An 18,692-nucleotide genomic window follows, 5' to 3' on the forward strand; every position below is an offset into this window, starting at 1 on the left:
AATTTGCATATTTCTCCACGTGACAACTTGATTCGATTGGCTGCCGGGTGGCGAAGCGTTATCGTTAAGAAATTGACATTCGTACTTACACGACGATCAAACCCAACACACGGAACTAATGACGAATCGCAACATTGGTGGCGAAAGCCAACCTATGTGTCAGGTTTGGATTGTTGGTCAGCCTTAACTCCAAGACTTCCATTGCTTTACACCAACATAATCTGTTTAATGTGGTATTTGTTTTCCGAGACATTCAATTGGACCACTTTATTTTTGTGAGTGCATGTTTATGCTTTTTTTGGTTTTGACGTGGTGTTTCGGGTGATAACTAATTTCGGATTCGCTTCTGTGGCCGTCTGGAACGCTCTTCCGATATTAGGAAGCCACTGGAGCTATGAACTTTTAAATCAAGAGTGACATTTAATTTCTCTAAAACTGCTTTTTGTGTTTAGTTTGTTGACTCCCGCCCCCGCCCGTGCCTCCGATTAGCATGGTTATCGACGTACGGTGGGAAAGAAGTGTCAACATACACACAAAGACATACATCCCTTCGCATGGCTTTCCCCCCCCCGCTGGCTCTGCTCACCTTCGCAGAGCGGCAACGGGTGGGTCCACTGGTTGTTCTCCTCGCAGGTGAGGGGCTCCCCCTGGCTCAGCGTGTAGCCCGGCTCACACTCGATCTCCACCGAGGCCCCCACCGAGAAGTTGTCGCCGTGACGCGAGCCGCTCACGGGAACTCCGGGGTCCGGGCACGAGTGAGAGTCCCAGGTCACACCTGCGACAGAGGACAAAGATTCCGCCCCCCACACATGTAGCCTTAACAGACTGTTGGGGCGATTTGCTGTTAAGCAAGTGGCGCCTATGAAGGCCGGTACAGCACGAGGTGGGTCGACCGGCACAACAACAACAACAGCCGTCGCTGCCACTCACCACTAAGTGGCGGTCACATCACCACAGCACTCGTGCCGCCAGGCTTCAGTGCACGTTGCGGCCACGGGAAGTGTGGAAGGCTTACTGGCAGGTCATGGGAAATACCCAGGTGTTATTAGTTGAGTGGCCAGCACAGTCACTCACTCACACATGCACCTGGGTGCACATAGACACGCCCCACTACGGTTTACTTCTCCAAATGCAACTGCAAAAACCACAGGCTTAACAGACTGTTGGGGCGACTGTTGTTAGTGAGCACCTATGAAGTGTGGCACGGCACACGAGGGGGTGGATGGCCAGCACTATGCCCGACTGCCTTATTCTCCCCAGTGGCGATGTTTATACACCACACCAGGTCCTCATTTGAGGCTGAGTCGACCTAGGGGAGGCCCAGGACCGGTTCAGATATTCCCCATTGGTGTTGTTGGCCGTGAGCAGGAATCGAACCCGCATCACTGGGTTCTTAGCGCTGTGTGCTGACCGCTAAGCTACCACTGCCACAGCCACTCACCCACGCATGCGACTGCTGTTGCTGCTCCTTTAATGGTCATGCATAGGCTGAGTAAACATAATAATGGATATGTCCTCATCGACAGCAAAATTATATACAGCCCAAAAGTGGCGCATGGTCAGTTATGGACAATCCACATTCTTATAGCAGGGACTGGTCTAGGATAAGGACAACAATTGTTAACTTCCCGCCAAGATTTGATATGATTCCAGAAGAATGATGATTATAATTATGCTCATAATACTTCTGTTTCTGCGACTTATGATAGATGATTACTGCTGAAGCCGATTGCTGTTGTTGTTGTTGATCATAATAACGATACGCTTGATGTGGATGCTGCTGTTGTTGTTGATCATGATAGGTTTGATGTGGATGCTGTTGTTGTTGCTATTGCTGCTCCTGCTGATTATTGATGATGCCGATTATAAGGATCCTGCTCATGAACAATTGGCAAAACACGATATCACGCAGTAAGATTCTTATCTAGTCGGGACAGGATGTCAATGTGTTATTTATGCAATGGACAAAGGACGATAACATTATACATCAGCTCGTGTAGTTGTACACTTGGGACAGCCACCTCGAATACCGTTCATCCGGTCAGTGGTGGCTATCCATGTGGCCTGCACTCCAGCACTGTCGAAGCGATTCGCGTACATTTGTTGTGCTTTTTTCAAACTCAAACAATACATATTTGAATAGGGTCAGATTGGAATACGGAACCTCGGCTGAAATTTGTATTGCATTGGAATTGGCTCGAAGCCCATCGAATGTAGCACGCGAGTTGCAGACATCACATTCGGCCCTGAGACAAGAGCCGTTGTATCCTCCCTCTTTTTTTTTTACGAAAATGCTTCTGAAAAGATGAATAATGGCGAGAGCGCACTTACATTAGATAGCTATCGGATTCCCCTGCCAAAGGGAGCCTTGCAATGTACGCACAACGGCACGGCCTCTGTGCCCCGTGGCAATGCACTTTGGCGGGCAGCATTAAAAACCCGAGCGTTTTTTTATTTATTGGCACCAAGTCACCTGCCACCAGATGCCCGAAAATGAGATAATTTGCACGCGATGCAAATGAACACGTGCGAGTGTTTTTAATGAGTATGCTTTGCACGTATAGATTTAAAATATATATATATATTAAGAGGCATTCACTGCGTCCCTCTCAATAAAGAATCGTCAAACCATTAAAAGCAACGACCAAAAAGAGGCATTCACTCACGCGATCGGTGCAGCATGCACGGTATACAATAGAGATAAGCGGTAGTGCAGCACAACGTTGGGGTGGTGAGCGTGCCACACTACGAAGCTGGCTCCCTGTCTTCAATTTTGCGGCCATGGCTAAAATCGATGGTGAGCAATATCTCATCCGGTTCTGTGGTCCTTCTCCTTCGTCTAATCGGCACTGGCCAATTGTAGTGAAGTGTGGTCAAACAATGCCCATTGGGTGGGCCTTCATCCAGCAGTGAATTAAAGGGATGTGAATTTTTACAGTGGTACCCCGGAGATCGAACTTAATTCGTTCCAGAAGGCCATTCGAACACCTATACGTTCGAACACCGAATTAATTTTCCTCATAAGAATGAATGTAAATGACATTAATTAGTTCCAGATACAAGCAATTATCTCATTATAAAGCATTTTTACACAAAGTTTACAGTAATTACATGCATAAAATCATACAAAAAACAAGAAACGCAATAAATAAATGGAATAAATGAATTAATATATGGAATAAATGAAATAAAAGAACATTGAACTTCACTTTAGCTGTAGTAAGGAGAGTTGATGGCTTGAGTGGAAGGTGGTGAGGAGGAGGAGGTGGTAAAACCTTTGTCTGGGCAAGCGTCATGCACGCTGGCCATACGCGTCTCAGCCGTACAGGTTCTTTCAAGTTGTGATTGACCGTTCGACCTCCGCATTTCGTTCGGTTTCCAGGGCAAAAAATGTTCGGAAATATCGTTCGAACACCGGTGCATTCGATCTCCGAGGTTCTACTTTATTTGTATTTATATGTACACCACTGTTTACTATACTTGGAATTTTATATTTTTTATTTAAAACAGGTGAGCAGGCACAGACAACAGTCAAATCACAATTGAGGGTCACCTTGGCACATCATCCGTGTCGGGTCAATAAAATTGGTACCACGTTATTGTCTCCTGTGAACAAAATGGCTTGTCATACCATCTAAAGCTCATTTGAACAACTATGCACTTTGAATTGACTCATTTTCGTTGTTATTTTTGAAGTCAGACTTTTTAAACGAAAAAATGATTTTTTTTTACGGGTAAAAAAACATAATGAAGAATTTAAGTGGCATTCCAAATAAAAAAATATTTCAGATTTTGTCTCTCGAATGCTTAAGCCATCCAATTTTTTTGGTCTGGATGCTCCATTATCCGGAGGTGTTATTAACTCGAGCAATGTGTTTTTTGGGATGGAAAAATGTGAGTTAAAATAAAAATATATGCGATTCTGCTAATTGAGTAAAACAACACGAGGGACTGAAATATATTTCCTTTTAACTCTTCAAGCTAAGAAAACCCATTCATTTTCAAACGCACATTTGAATTCAGTTGAAGGTCTAAAATCACCATTGGAACCTCATTTGCCAGTAAAAAATATGATAATTGTTTTTTTACCCTTCTATCTGGCAACAAAACTGACACCTTTTTCTTTTACAAGGAGTCATGTTTGCATAGACCACAATACCTGCAGTCATAATGCAAACAAAAAACATAACTCTGATAATGTATGCACTGTCATTGAAGTTGCATTATGACTGCAGGTATTGTGGTCTATGCAAACATGACTCCTTGTAAAAAAAGGTGTCAGTTTCGTTGCCAGATAGAAGGGTAAAAAAAACAAATATCGGTCTAAAATCAATCAACTATTAAGATGAGGATGTGTTTATAAGTTGCTCAGACATCAGAGGAACTGAAACATGGGTTCGAATCCAGATAACCAAGTGTGATTCAATCTGATTCACAAGTGTCGCTCAGTACAAGTCATGGTTTCAGTCCTGACTGTAAGCATAACAACAACAACAGCAAGCGCCATTCACCACTAAGTGGTGATGCCGTTGCGATGGCGCTTGTGTCACACTAGGTGCATTTTGAGGCCATGTAAAGTGTCGAAGGCCCACTGGCAAAAGGTATTGTGTTGAACGTCTTTTGCACCGTATGTAGCTAACCGCGCTAATCGGATGTCACGGAACAGACCCAGGTGCTATGGGTTGGCTGACTAACATGACTGGCAGATGCACCAACTCTGCTCCTCACTGTGACAACTGTTTTCATTTTAGCCGCCCGGCACTCCGCTCGCTGTTGTGAGCATCGCTCCTATGCCCTCCGTTGTTGTTGTAGGGTGACTGTCTCCAACTCCCGCAGCAGCTTCCTCCACAGAGGCCAATCTTGACACTGCTGCTACCAGTCATTGGCAAGTCCAATCTTTCAAAAAATCTATGAGTTCCACCCACAATTCAGCCTGGTTTAAACCCAGAATGGATCTTAGACAGGCGAGCCTGAATGTTGCAAACCGGCGCAACTGTTCCTTAATATAGTGCTCCACGTCTCACGAGCATAGAGATCGGGGGGTATAACTGTGGCCGAGAAGATCCAGAGCTTTGTATGGTCGTCTGGGTCATATCGTAGCGGGCTGACCGCTACACTACCACTCCTCTGCCTTTATTAGAAACAAAACAAAGACGCAGATCCCCCCATATAGCCTGAACAGACTGTTGGGGCAATTGTTGTTAGCAATCACCTATGAAGGCAGGCATGGCACACGTGGGAGTGGGTGGCCAGCACCACGCTAGACCGTCTTTGTCTGCCAAGTGGCGATGTTTACACACCGCGCCAAGTACTCATTTGAGGCTGAGTCGACCTAGGGGAAGCCCATGACTGGTTCAGATAATCGTCACTGGTGTTGGCCGCGAGCAGGAATTGAACTCAGGTCGCCGGTTTCGTAGTGCAGCGCTAACCGCTACACTATCGCTCCCAACATATATATACACGCACGCGCACAAACATTCCATTTGCTTTCGAGGTTAATTTGGCTGAATACCAGCTGTGAGCATTTTCAAAAGGGCCACTTAAAGCATTTTTCATAAGTTCTGTGAGGGAAAAAAATATATAAAAACTGAATAAATTCTCTGACACGCAATGTGCAACGCTGTGCACGATTTCCCATAATGAACGCTTCATCTCATAACAGTATGCCTGCAGCGCATAATTGGAATGCATTCAGATGAAAAAAGACCAATATATATAATCTTAAATCACTTAGTCCTGTAACCTCTTGACGGCGTTTTTTTTCGTTGCTTCGACTGAGAACATATTTGTCAATATTTCATTATTATCAATGCAAGCAGAAGCTCCTGCGGCCATGACGAAAATTAGTGGATTTGATCAGGGATGTGCGGTCAGGGGAGGCAGCGGAGGCAGAGCCTCACCTGTCATACACCAATGAAAATTATAAAATATTTAGATTTTTCCACTGATATGTGTTCTAAATGACATTTCTATATGCTTCCAATACTTTTTATAGTCAAAATATGTCACCATTGTAATTATTACATTGGTGACATACAGAGAGATAGTAACAGGCACACGCATATTGCCCGCGCTACATCCAGTTTCTGAGGGGTTACGCAATCAGAGGGGAGGCTGAGCTCGCAGCTGCCTCCTCGCCTCTCGTCTCTCCCTGCAATTGCAGCGCAAATTTGGCGATTTTGACGAATCATACATTAATGACATTTATATCACGGATCAGTGGGAAAATATTAATATTTTTCTTATTTTAGAATTTTTTATTTTTCGTAACAGATATTTTTATTGGAGTATGACAGTTGAGGCTCTGCCTCCCCTGCCTCCCCTAACCGCACGTACATGGATTTGATGTACTCTGGATAATTATCAGAGTAATCCTTTAGGATTGTATTATGAAATACATCCGAGTGGTATTGATTTAACTACAACGATATCAGTAAAATACTGTGATGAGGAGACGTTAAAATGCATATAAAAGATATGTAAAACTGCGTCCATATATTTGTTCATAAGTAGCAGCTTAGCTCTGAATATTTTATGAGCAGCATGTGACTTAAATGTAACAGTGTTGCAAGACATAACGTGTGTTAAAAACCGCTCAAACAAGGAATAATTAACATGTTAATGGAAATAAGTTGCGCGGAAAAGAATTTCCATTTACATTAATTCTCATTTGCATTATTTCAGGCTTTTTGCTTCTTCATAGATATCATGCTGAGTCTCGCCGCTGCAATCCACCAATGTAACAATTGACATCTCCCACTTCAGATCCTTCAATAGGTCATTCCATTATACTGGTAGGAACCTCCTGGTTCCACCAACCCACAGGGGATTATTGTGTCTGTCCGTCTGTCGTACAGGGAGGGGCTGGGTGGGGAGGGAGGGGCTGGGTGGGGAGGGGCTGGGTGGGGAGGGTGGGGCTGGGTGGGGGGTGGGGAGGGGCTGGTCACCCCGTGGTGCCCTTATAAAACTCAACGTTTAACCTACTCACGCCGGCTTGTGCCCGCCCTCACAGTCGTGCATATTTGCGAAATACACCACGCCGCCGTTGACCCTGGCCATTGACCGAGCAACCCAGAGTTCCTACCAGCTCCCTCCGCAGGAATGTGTTTATTGTGAGCAATTTATGCCTATATTGTACACCACGTCGTAAGCTAGCTTAACTGTGAGGCCTTGCAACTATTGCCATGGCACCAAGCAGCTGCACCTCGCCAAACAAAAAAAAAATTCACTGCCACGAATAGCATTTTACAAAAAAAAACTGACGTTTAAAATTCCACACAGCAATGAGTGCCTGGCTGGGTGGGTTCAGAGGTCATTGTGCTGGGCTGGCACTGCTGAGATCCTAAGATCGTATCCATGCAGCCACCCGCGATTAAACTGCCTTCTCTTAAGTTCAACACGTATTATGGCTTCTCAAATCTAATTTATATTTATAGAGCACCTTCGCTCAAGGCGCTGGGCATAGCTTACAAAATGGTGACCGAATGGAATGATGCAGATGGCACAGAACATACACACAGGGATTGAGAAATTAGTGACAGCGACAGAGGGGTTCCTTCGGGATCACGGAAGGGGCAGGCGAGGGATTGGAAGGAGTGGAGGGGTGAGGGAAGAGGAAGAGAATAGCTGAAGGAGAAGACGTGAGGCTTTAAGACAGGAAAGGAAAGGAGGTGAAAGAGTGGGACTGCTTAATGTACAAGGGTAGTGTAGCGAATTGATTATGTCCATCGTACAACTACTATTTTTATTTTACCAGGTAAGGCCCACTGAGCCATTAGCTTATTTTTCAGAAGCAACCTGGTCACAAATGATAGTTCAACGAAGTAGTTTATCATGTGGAAATTTACAGGAGCCAAATATTCTCAACACATGTTCATAAATGTGGAGGGGAAAACCGGAAAACTCGGAGAAAAATCCACCCGACCACCGGGAGAACATGCAAACTCCAAATACACAGTATGCGTCAGGGTCGGAATCGAACCCAATGAAGTGGCTTGCCGCGTGGGAAATCTACAGCGCATCACCAACGGGCTATTTTTTTTTATTGCGAGCGACGTTTTGTGGGAGAGCGAGGTCGGTGCGAGCAACCCAGAGGGACTCACGCTCGTAGCGGAGCTGGAAGCCCACATTGGAGTGGCTGCCGTCGGTGGTGAACAGCAGGTAGAGGTAGTTGGCACTGCTGACCAAGAAGGGCGGCACCTGGGTGCCGTGGAACACGCCGAGCAGAGGCGCCACCGCCGACACGCCGTCGTGCACCGCCAGCATGTCGTAGTTGAGCTCCGTCTGGAACCTGATCCGCCATCGCCACCCCCACCACCACAGGCAACGGGGAAGACGATCGCGTTAACGGAATGAGCCAATTGTAACAAACAAACAAAACACTATCGCGAGCAGTTAAGGTCTCAAGAGGTTGCCGCCGCCATTGTTTGTTGATGCCATCAAACGTCACCATCACCTCCTCCCTTTGGCCAAACCCTGTAACTGTTGCACAGCTGATGCCGACCTAATCTTCATATGTTGTTACAGTCGCGTTACCATTTACTGGACCTTGCTTCCAAGCCATCTCCTTGTTGTGGGGTCAGCTCCCAGATAGATCTAGGAGCATCCAAACTCCTAGATCTGTTCTCAGTCTCACAATCACAATGCGGCTTTTAGGTATTCCCCGCGTACACAGGTGACAACCACACCCCCATGTTCAGCTCTCATGGTGCATTGCTGCCACCATCTGGTTCCATGTCTTTCCCTTTCATTGCGAGCCTCCCCGTACCATAATATCTGCCTCAGCAGGCCGTGCTCTTCTCCACCCTGCACACATGTCCTGCTCACGACGATATTGCCTTCGTGTTTATAAATACAATGCTTCCCATCGTGGTCTAGTACGATTTTCCAAATTGTTAACCCCATTCTGCCATTACATTTTTTGCACCCCCCAATACAGGTGCACTCAAAGGTAAGACAAGGACCAGTAAGCGCTGGGTACGCACTTCAATACTGGTCTTGGTAACCTGCCCTTTTCCACCCTGTCATGTGCCATTCCAAACGTCTAACTTTAATGATGAAGGGGCCATTTCCAGCCTTGCGAAATGTCGTTTTCATCAAACACAACTACCGGGCACCGCATGGAGGAAAATCCGACCCACCACCTTGTCTTGAGCCTGCCGTACGTGGCCCACAGACCCACAACAAAACGGACTAGAACTCCCCGCAATAACCTTCTCTTCTGGGCAGCAAAGTGTCGAGAGAGTGCTATTCTCAATACTCCCCATGCTGGAGGCCTTTCAACAAGATTTACGGAGGAAAACGAATGCGTGCATCAATACCGGGGACGCTGCCTTGCTCGAGTTAGAGATGGATAAGGCCCACTGGAGGGACCTGGGGATCCGTCCGTGCCCGTAACTTCACGCGCCGACACCAGCCACCCCATGCACGGACTGCTTGACTGACCGTTAGCGGTGATAAATCTTCAGTCTGACTGCTCGCGTTTGGCTTTCTCCGGCACGGCTGTATAATGTCTGTGCTACCCACAATGCGTATCCTATCATCACCGGCCGAGCCACGAAGAGCACAGAGAAAACAACCTGTCACGCACTGTCCTTGGCGTCAAGCGAGGCCACATGGCTTCGCCTGATGCCAAGGACCTAACTCACTGCCAGAGGTTCTGAAGTTAAACACTGGCCTGGGCTCAACTCAGTTGAACTCATTTCTCATTGATAACAACAACAAAAATACTACTTTGTGGGAAATCAAAAACGTTCGTGCAATGGAGATACTGACCCCTGCCATATAATCATGAAATTAATTTAAATTTACAAGGTAAGGCCCACTGAGTGATACAGATGTGTTTCAGAAGTAATCCGGCCACAAATGATAGCTAAACGAAGTGGCTTATCACGTGTAAGTTTATAGCAGCAGCCAAACGCTCTAAACGCATGTTTTTAAATGTGGAGGAAAACATCGGAGGACCCAGAGAAAAATCTACGCAACCACAAGGAGAACATGCAAACTCCAAAGATACAGGCTTTAGGATCAGGATACCATGCGAGGTAGTTAACATCGCGTCACCACTATATGACTACAGCATTTCCACAGCACTGTTCGTCCTGACAATGGAGATGACAACACAATATTAATTTTAGCACGATGACAATAGTAACTTTTTATCATCATCTTCAGCCATTGTCTATCTACTCCTAGACGAAGGCCTCCCCACACCGTAGCCAATCCGGTACATGAACCGGGGAGCCCAGGGACCGGTTCGGGACGTCAGTCACGACTGATGTTAGCCATGGCCAGGAACCGAACTTATTTTGTCGGCTTCAGAGTGCTCCCTCCTCCGGTGCTGTTCGTGAGCACCTATTAAGGTCAGCATCCCACACAAGTGGCAGATTGGACTATGCCACGAACGCCCAGCTGACGTTATTTCCCCACTGTTGGCGTTGACCGTACGCTCCAGCAGGGAAACACTTTGAGGCCGAGTCAAGCTGAGGGATGATTCAGAGGACACCGTCACCATTTGGCGTTACCGATAATTTAGCATGGGTTGTTTTGGGGCCAGGGTAAAGTGTGCTCATCACCGCGAAAATACATGTTTAAAAAAGAGTACATCCAAATGTGTCTTCATGTACATGGCACATAGCCACATGTACATGCTAGGTATATACCCGCGTGTATGTGTGTGTGTATATGACATGCTGCTCACATTGGGGCAGCGGTAGTGTTGTGGTGAGTGCACTGCGCAACAAACGTGGCAACTCAAGTTCGATTCCTGCCGACGACCAATAACAGTGGGGAATTTCTGAACCTGACCTGAGCCTACCCGAAGTCAACTCATCCAAAGGTAGCTGGGCGAAGTGTTGGCCATCCATCTTCATTGGTGCTCGCTAACAGCACTTACGCCAACAGTCTGTTCAATTCCACATGGGGGAAACTTGTCTTTGTGTGCTGTACACATGAACATTAAATTGAATCACAACGGGTGACACTGATGAAAACGTAGTGGATGCCGTTCCATACCGTCTCCCCTGTGCATTACAGAGAGTGGCGATAGGCAGCCGAGTGATATTTAACTTCTACTGCAAATAGCAGGTGGATCACATTCACTGGCCTGATATAAAGTGGTTCGAGTGAAATAACTTGAAGATATCGATCAGCAAGTGGCTTCAACCATCAGGTGATGCTGACATTTTCTTGCAATACTACCTAACAACGCAAATAGCCACACACTGTGCGTCCATGCAGTGAGCCACTCAGCAGTGTATATATATGTGTGTATGTATGTAGGGGGAGTGGTAGTGTCGCAGTTAGCGTGCTGCACTTTGAACCCGGTAACCTCAGTTCGATTCCCGCTCAGGGGCAACACGAGTGACGACGATCTGAACCGGTCCTGGGCCTCCCCTAGGTACCTGGTGCAGTGGGTGAAAGATCGCCACGACCGAGACAAAGGCAGTCGGGTGGCTTGGTGGCCACCCACCCCCAGTCTTAATCGGCGCTCCCTAACGGCACTTGCCCCGGCAGTCTGTTAAGGCTATACAGGGAATCTCTGTCTTTGTCTCTGTGTATATGTACCGCCATTTTGTCAATCTACTGTCGGATGATTGGCTTCCCCACACCAAGCAGATCGCGGAAGTTATTTAACCTGCATGTTGTAGCAGATGGGAAGCATAGACGTGGGGTGGCATAGTTCAGTACAATTTATCTGCTGCCCATGATGTAGCCACACAGCGTCTGATGACATCTCTCTTTTGCGTGGTGGTCACCCAACCAAGCACTATACAGGCTCAAATCTGCCGAGATTGATGGAGTCACAAGATATTAGAGCAATATATGATTATTGCAATGGCATGAGACATAGATACCGAGGCTGACATGGGAATATTACATTTCCACATTGAGCTTGTGGTGGAAACTCCGTTTTCGTACGCAGGTGACCCATCTCTTCCTGCAGGGTGGCACTCGAACAATCCCAGCCATAATGATTTCGACCCCGAAATATGGACGGGCTGGCTGGGTAGTTCCTCGGCTGTGATTTGAACTTATAGCCTTTGCGATGCTAGGTTGAGTGTTGTAGCCACATCATCAAAGCGGACTTACATTATAACATCAACATGCCCAATTACACAGTGAAGCTCCGCTTATCTGTGTTGACGCAGTACCCTTTCATGTGTGTAAATAACTCCAGATATCCGAGGAGTTATCTGTTGATAAACAATGGATAAACAGGGTGCATTTGCCATCACTTCCTGGTGTAGAGTTGGGACCTGTCCAGGGTTTTGACCGGTATTTCTGCATTGAACTTTGTAAGGGTAATCTGCACACTTTTGATACTTAACCTTGGCTGACTGAAAAATATGTCTGGTTTTGTTTCACTGTGCAAGAGGTGGCAACCCTATCCTGGTGGGCCTTCTTTTCTGTAAAAAGCTACGGATAATTGCATAAATGTAATGCATTGGGTGACTGTTATCTGAGCAATTGTGCAGATATTCGGAAAAATATCACGAGTTTGAATAACACTGGTCAACAAACTTTTTCTGGCATAAGATATTACAACGGTTTTAATGTAATTTTGGGGAGCTGATTCCAAATCTGGCATCAGTTTTTGTCTATCACATCATGTTTTTGAGACATCAAATATTGCATTTTCAATAAAAACTGCAGAAGAAAAATATTAAATAAATGTGGATATCTACATAAAATTATATTATAAACATACTATCCTAAAAATATAGCACCATATTTTAACACTAAAGCAGTCACTGACTCGCAACAACTTGCAATCATAAGTGACAGAGTTAATTTCGGGTAAAATCAATGAAAATGGGATATGCCGATAGCATAAAAATGACGTGATAGAGCAAATCTGAGATCAGATTTGGAATCAGCACCCTGAAATTAGTCTAAAACAGCTGCAAAAGTCCAGGCCAGAATTTTTTTTTGTTGACCAGTGTAATAAGAGAAGTGGGTAAGTGGGCCACATATAACAGGCGACTTCACATTACATTTTCAGTCCGTATAATACCACATGTGAATTTAAAACTATGGCTATATAAAAATGGTATGATGGTTTTTTTTTTTCCGAAACAGTGCCCCTAGTATTTCTCATCTTCGACTTGTGGCAAGTCCTGTACCGTTCATAGACACATAAACAGTTATGTGCACTTGTGGAAGCTTAATCCATCCAAATGCCCGCTTTTAATAAAATGTACACAGCGTCAATTTACTCGGCGCTCATAAACATGCAATTAATAATTCAGCTATTTCATTACTGGGAGGTGGAGATTCTGTACAGACACAAATAAATGTGGTAGCGTGAAATTGCCAACATTTTATGACTGCGTTACCAGCACTTTTCACTGAGCAGTCTCAACCATAGCATCCTTTGCAATTTTTTGTCATGCCAATTGTATTCCAATTGAGCTACGGTGTCACGTCATGAACACGAGCGACAAGCAGCAGACCAACTACGAGCCCAGGAACGGCCCCCTCTAGGTGACATCACTCAACTACCTAAAGCAAGTCACGCCAATAGTCCTCTCTCACGCATTAAACTAAAAAAGGGGGTGGCACAAGTTTGAAAATGCCCCGCAAAAAAAAAAAAACATGTTGATCACGTGGGCTACACAACTGAAACGTGTTTCATCCCTCGCACACTGAAATACGACAACGTGAGCGACAAAATCGGTGCTTTGTTTTGACCGGCTGAGGCCATCAACTCGTGACGCTTGACAACGCCGACCTTGAACACTTTAGTGGAGATCTCAAATGGGGGGGAGAGTTAACTCAGGGGGATGTATCGGTGCCAGCTCGGCAATGCCATGGATTGTAGCTGACTGAACGAACCGGGCCATTTCATCACGACCCGCTCTTCATGGAGCGTTCTGCTTGGGATCGATTCCGGGGTTTTGGCGGGAATAATCGCAGTCTCTCCTGAAAAAGAGTCTTTAAAACTCAACTGTGACTTTCCCGAGTAAATAAAGATGTATTATTATGAATGCGACATCATAATACAATATCATAAATATTTACCATTCTTCAATGGTAAATATTTATGAACGTGCATTACAAACATTGCCTTTCAATTATGTATTACCATTTTGCAATCCAGTGTTCATCTAAGCTCATATCAATAGACACTTGGCTCGATAATCGCAATAATTAATCATCCATAAATACACACCTGTCAACATCATGCATAGTTAATTCATCATTGTCAAGTTATACGGTGGTGACACGGCCTAACTGTAGCGCATTCGCCCATCTGTCGCAGACGTTTGTGGTTCGAAACCCAGCGCCCCTCCCTGTTTAATACTGCATCTATTGTATATATTTGTATAGTGCCTTATTTTGAAGGGGCTTTACAACAACTATAAAAGTGTACATAAGATGATAGTGTTTGAGATAAAACGTGGGGTTGTTGAAATGTGTGGTGTAGGTATGGTGATAGGATAGCAGGTGGGAGTGGTTAATGAGAGATAGGGGTTGGGGTAGTGATAGGGGTCGGTAGGGATAGTGATAGGGGTCGGTCGGGGTAGTGATAGGGGTAGTGGTAGTGATAGGGGTAGTGATAGGGGCTGGGGAAGTGATTGGGGTAGTGGTCGGAGTAGTGATAGGGGTTGGGGTAGTGGTAGGTGTTGAGGTAGGCCTGGTTGTAGATGGGGTGCTGGGGCATGGAGTAGGAGTAGGATGGGCAAGAGAGAAGAGATGGGGGTAGTAAGATATGAGAGAAGGACGATAAGGGGTGGGGCAAGACCGTGGAGTGATTTATAGACTCTGGTGAGCAATGCGACAGTGGACAGGGAGCCAGTGTAGTTGGGAAAGTAGGGCAGCAATAAGGGAATTGTGGGGGGGGGGGGGGTTAACTGATGCGTCATCTGCTTCACCGTGGACGTTAAAGATCCTATGAGGTCATTTAAAAGAGTAGGCCATTGCTTATCGGGGTCCGCAAATGACGCGATTGGAATACATGCAGTCTCTAGTTTACAGACGGTCCGATTTACGGTGATTCACATTCACGATGTTTCTATAATTCCTAGCCTGGATCAGTTTACATCGTAGAAACTTTATTTACAACCCCTCTTCTGACACGACTCCTCCGAAGTGACTTGGCGTGGAGTTTTTTGCTACTCTCAAGTCTTTTTTTGTGGATTTCCACCTATCAAACCCTGTTAAATATGGCCGATAAAAGGAACAACATATCGGCAAGTGATGTTTCTACTGTCTCTACTGTCTATGGGAAAAAAAGACTCATTTACAACAATCCGACTTACGACGGGGTTTCTAGGAAAGCATTGGGTCGATATGAAAAAAATCGTTTGCTTTTCGACATTCTGCTTTGCAGAAAAAACAAATCAATTGGCATATTTGTCCCACATGACAACTTGATTTGATTGAATCTGCCAGATGGCTGAGGGTTATAGTTAACAATTGATACCTGCACGATCTAAGCACAAATAAACTAATTACGAATCATAATATTGCTCGTGAAATTCTACTTGCACAAGCAAATATGGCACATGTTTGTTTTCAGATTATTGCAGTTATTGGCTACAACAACAATCTCAAATATGCATTTGCCAAATAAAAATGTTTACACCTCTTAAAAAGCATCAGATCTTTACAGGGATGGGGTTTCCATGTTGTGTTGTGGAAGTGGGCAGTGCCCCTTTACGTTCTTGAAAATCTGACGCGTAACTCAAAATCGCGTAAAAGGAAACGTATTTTCCCGCAAGAAATAAAGGAAATGGTTGGGGTTAGGGAGAGCACGCTATCGAACCTCACTCTTACGTCTACATATTTCACCGGTTACAGTAGCATATACCTACGATACTACCGTGCATCTATTAAAGATAGTGGCAGCCTATTTGAAGAAGGAAAAATAAAGAAAAACTAAAACATGTTTTAACACGTGGAGAGTTTGCGCGCGAGGAGGAGATGCTGACTTATGCTGCCCGTGCCTGTGGTGGTTGTTGTCAGCACTGCTGCTGCACCTCGGGCCGCACCGCCACTGAACTTTGCTACCCGACTAACGATGAGCTCGTTCCGTACACCTGGAGGAGCCCGTTATTTCAATAATAGTGCGCCCATAACAAAAAAATAAGTGTATATTCATCGAACGCGCTATTTCGAATCGTGTGATGTGAACGCAAGGCATCAATGGTATGGCCGAGTTCCGCGAACACCTGGCAGGACCCCTCGCTGAGTCACATGAGACTCAGAGAGGCTTTCCCGGGTAAACAAAGGATTTTAATAATCATCCCCGAATAAACGTAACAAAAATCAACATTGAAATTATTTTCGCCTTCAAACAACAGCACTCCACAATTCAAATTATCCAATTAAAATCACATTGACTCGTCGATCTAAAACTAAAGGATATAATTTGTATGCGATAAATAATATACCGCACTCAATATTTTAATTGTTGTTATTTATTTTATTAACCTAATAAAAAAATAGCTATTACATTATGTTAATCTAAAGTGTCCCTGCGAAAACAAACAATGGCCCCTCATCTCAACAAGGCAGCACTGAGCAATTGTAACAATTCCATATTCCCTGTCTGTCCAATAGATGTCAACTTTTGACCTCCCTTGAAGTGGCAGCGATTGAATGACTTTGAAGGGAAGTGCGGCTGAATTTAAGTAAAACGAGTTTTTAAACCTGCAAATTTCGGGATTGTAAGTCAAGTTAACCGCAGCACCATCCATATGCAGTACTATCATTTGTTATCGTAGTAATAATAAATTCAACGTGTAACACGCTGCCATCGCCACACAGTATGCAATCGTTTCTCAAGAAAGATAGCAACTCAGGGGCCCGAAGAACCACAAACAGGAAAGGCAGCCAGGTGGTGACCGATGCCAAATTTCCCCCGAAAGCTCTGCAGTCCTCTATATACGAAGATGTTATTGGCCTTTGAAACGAGTGTTCGCTGTAGTTTTAACGCGACTAAACTTTAGGAAAATGCCGAGCTGTACAACACCAGTTGGCAATTGTCAATCTTTGCCAAAGAAACACCCCTGCCAAATTACTATTCCCTAACCAATAGCTATCAAAAGTCAGCAGAAAATGCCTTTCCAAGAACACATACGTTCCGTGCTCAGCCTTGCGTACGAACGATTTTATTTCGTGTCGCGTCTTTTGTAGTTTCTTGCTTGCTCACTGTCTTTTATTGACTCTCGATTCCTTTTTCTCCGCTGAAGATGAGTACTGCAAATTCCACATCAAAGCGTTTGATTTATCACAGGTTCTCCCCTGCACAATATGTATTATTTCACCTCAATGGGCTCTTACTAAACGTCCTTCGTCACCATCGTCACCAGCGCACGTCAAACTCCCGTTGCATATTTTAATGGCAAGAGCGCGTAATTGTAATCTGAGCCCAACAGCACAGCTGAACAAAATATGTTGCCGTTATTAATATTTATTAAGGAATAAAAAAACACGTTTAAACATTCATAAATGCCACGCATTATTTACGGACACATCCTACTAAAATAACTCCAAACATCGCATTACCGCATATTAAATCTAACAAATGCAATGATATTCATGCTCGCGCACACATGCACGCGCCTGGAAAAACATAGGTCTACCCACACCAACCGACACAAAATAAATTATGTATATACATGCGGATATCCATTGGGATAAGCACACGTATATCCGAACACACACATGCATAAAAGACGAGGATTATCCAAGTCTTTTGGATAACAGCCAGTGCTGCTATCGAGCACAGTGTCTCGTGAGGGAGTGGTGTGGCCACCGCAATGACCAGCTACCGCTGTCTCCCCAGCGCTGATCTTAACACTAATACACACCAAGTGCCCTGTACCAATATATGCGAACTTCACCCACGGAAGGCTCAGGACAGGTTCAGACACGACTTGCCACTGCTATTATCCATGAGAGGGATTTGAACTCAGGTGGGCCTAGTTTGTGCAATACAAAAACCACTATTTCAACCCTTCCTCACCGCCCCTGCCAGACAAAAAAATCCCCGTATAGAGTGAACAAACTGTTGCAGAAATTGCTGTCAGCACCTATGAAGGCCAGCACAGCACACGAGGGGATGGATAGCCAGCAATATGCCCCACCGCTTTTGTCTCCCCAGTGGCAATGTTTACATACCACACCAGGTACTCATTTGAAACTGAGTCGAGCTAGGGGAGGTCCAGGACCGGTTCAGATAATCGTCACTGGTGTTGGCCCGGGATTCGTAGCGAAGCACGCTAACCATGACACTACCACTACTGCGCCCCCCCCCCCCCCCCCTTTGCGCGCACACACACACTCAGTGATGCAGTGCTGTCCACCTACAACCCAGTCTATTACCAGCAGAGTCGGTAGATTATGAATATCTTTTAATGGCAGACTCCAAACCCGCAAGGCTAATTTTCGGTGGCTTTTAAAGGTGACAGTAAATCACGTGGGAAGTTTGCATTATCGTCTCATGTGCATATATATGTTGTTTTTTTTCTCTCTGGACACTCGTTTATTTCACAGGCTAAATATACACATATACATTAAATATACACAAATATTAAAGCATGAACCGAGCAAAACGCTTGTGAAAAATTATTTTGAGACTCAGTGTGATTTTATTGGGTAAATAGAGGAAACATTTCCATTATTTATCCAGTAACGTACTGCAGGTTACTTAAGGTTTGTTAAACGTGAACAGGTAAACCAGC

General features: G+C 45.0%; 1 protein-coding gene across 2 annotated transcripts in view; it reads right to left on the reverse strand.

Annotated features, from left to right (window-relative positions):
- LOC133353404 (CUB and sushi domain-containing protein 3-like) overlaps positions 1-18,692 on the reverse strand; it is a 634,534-nt gene that overhangs the window by 261,460 nt on the left and 354,382 nt on the right. For both annotated transcript variants that reach the window (XM_061569655.1, XM_061569654.1), the window contains exons 17-18: positions 8,103-8,290; positions 587-775 (exon numbers count right to left, since the gene is read on the reverse strand). In XM_061569655.1, coding sequence (XP_061425639.1) covers positions 587-775; positions 8,103-8,290 — 377 coding nt within the window. The remainder of the gene's footprint in view (positions 1-586; positions 776-8,102; positions 8,291-18,692) is intronic.

The sequence above is a fragment of the Lethenteron reissneri genome, chromosome 43 (genome assembly GCF_015708825.2).
Source record: "Lethenteron reissneri isolate LAM-NWPU_2019-01 chromosome 43, ASM1570882v1, whole genome shotgun sequence".
Lineage (NCBI taxonomy): Eukaryota > Metazoa > Chordata > Hyperoartia > Petromyzontiformes > Petromyzontidae > Lethenteron > Lethenteron reissneri.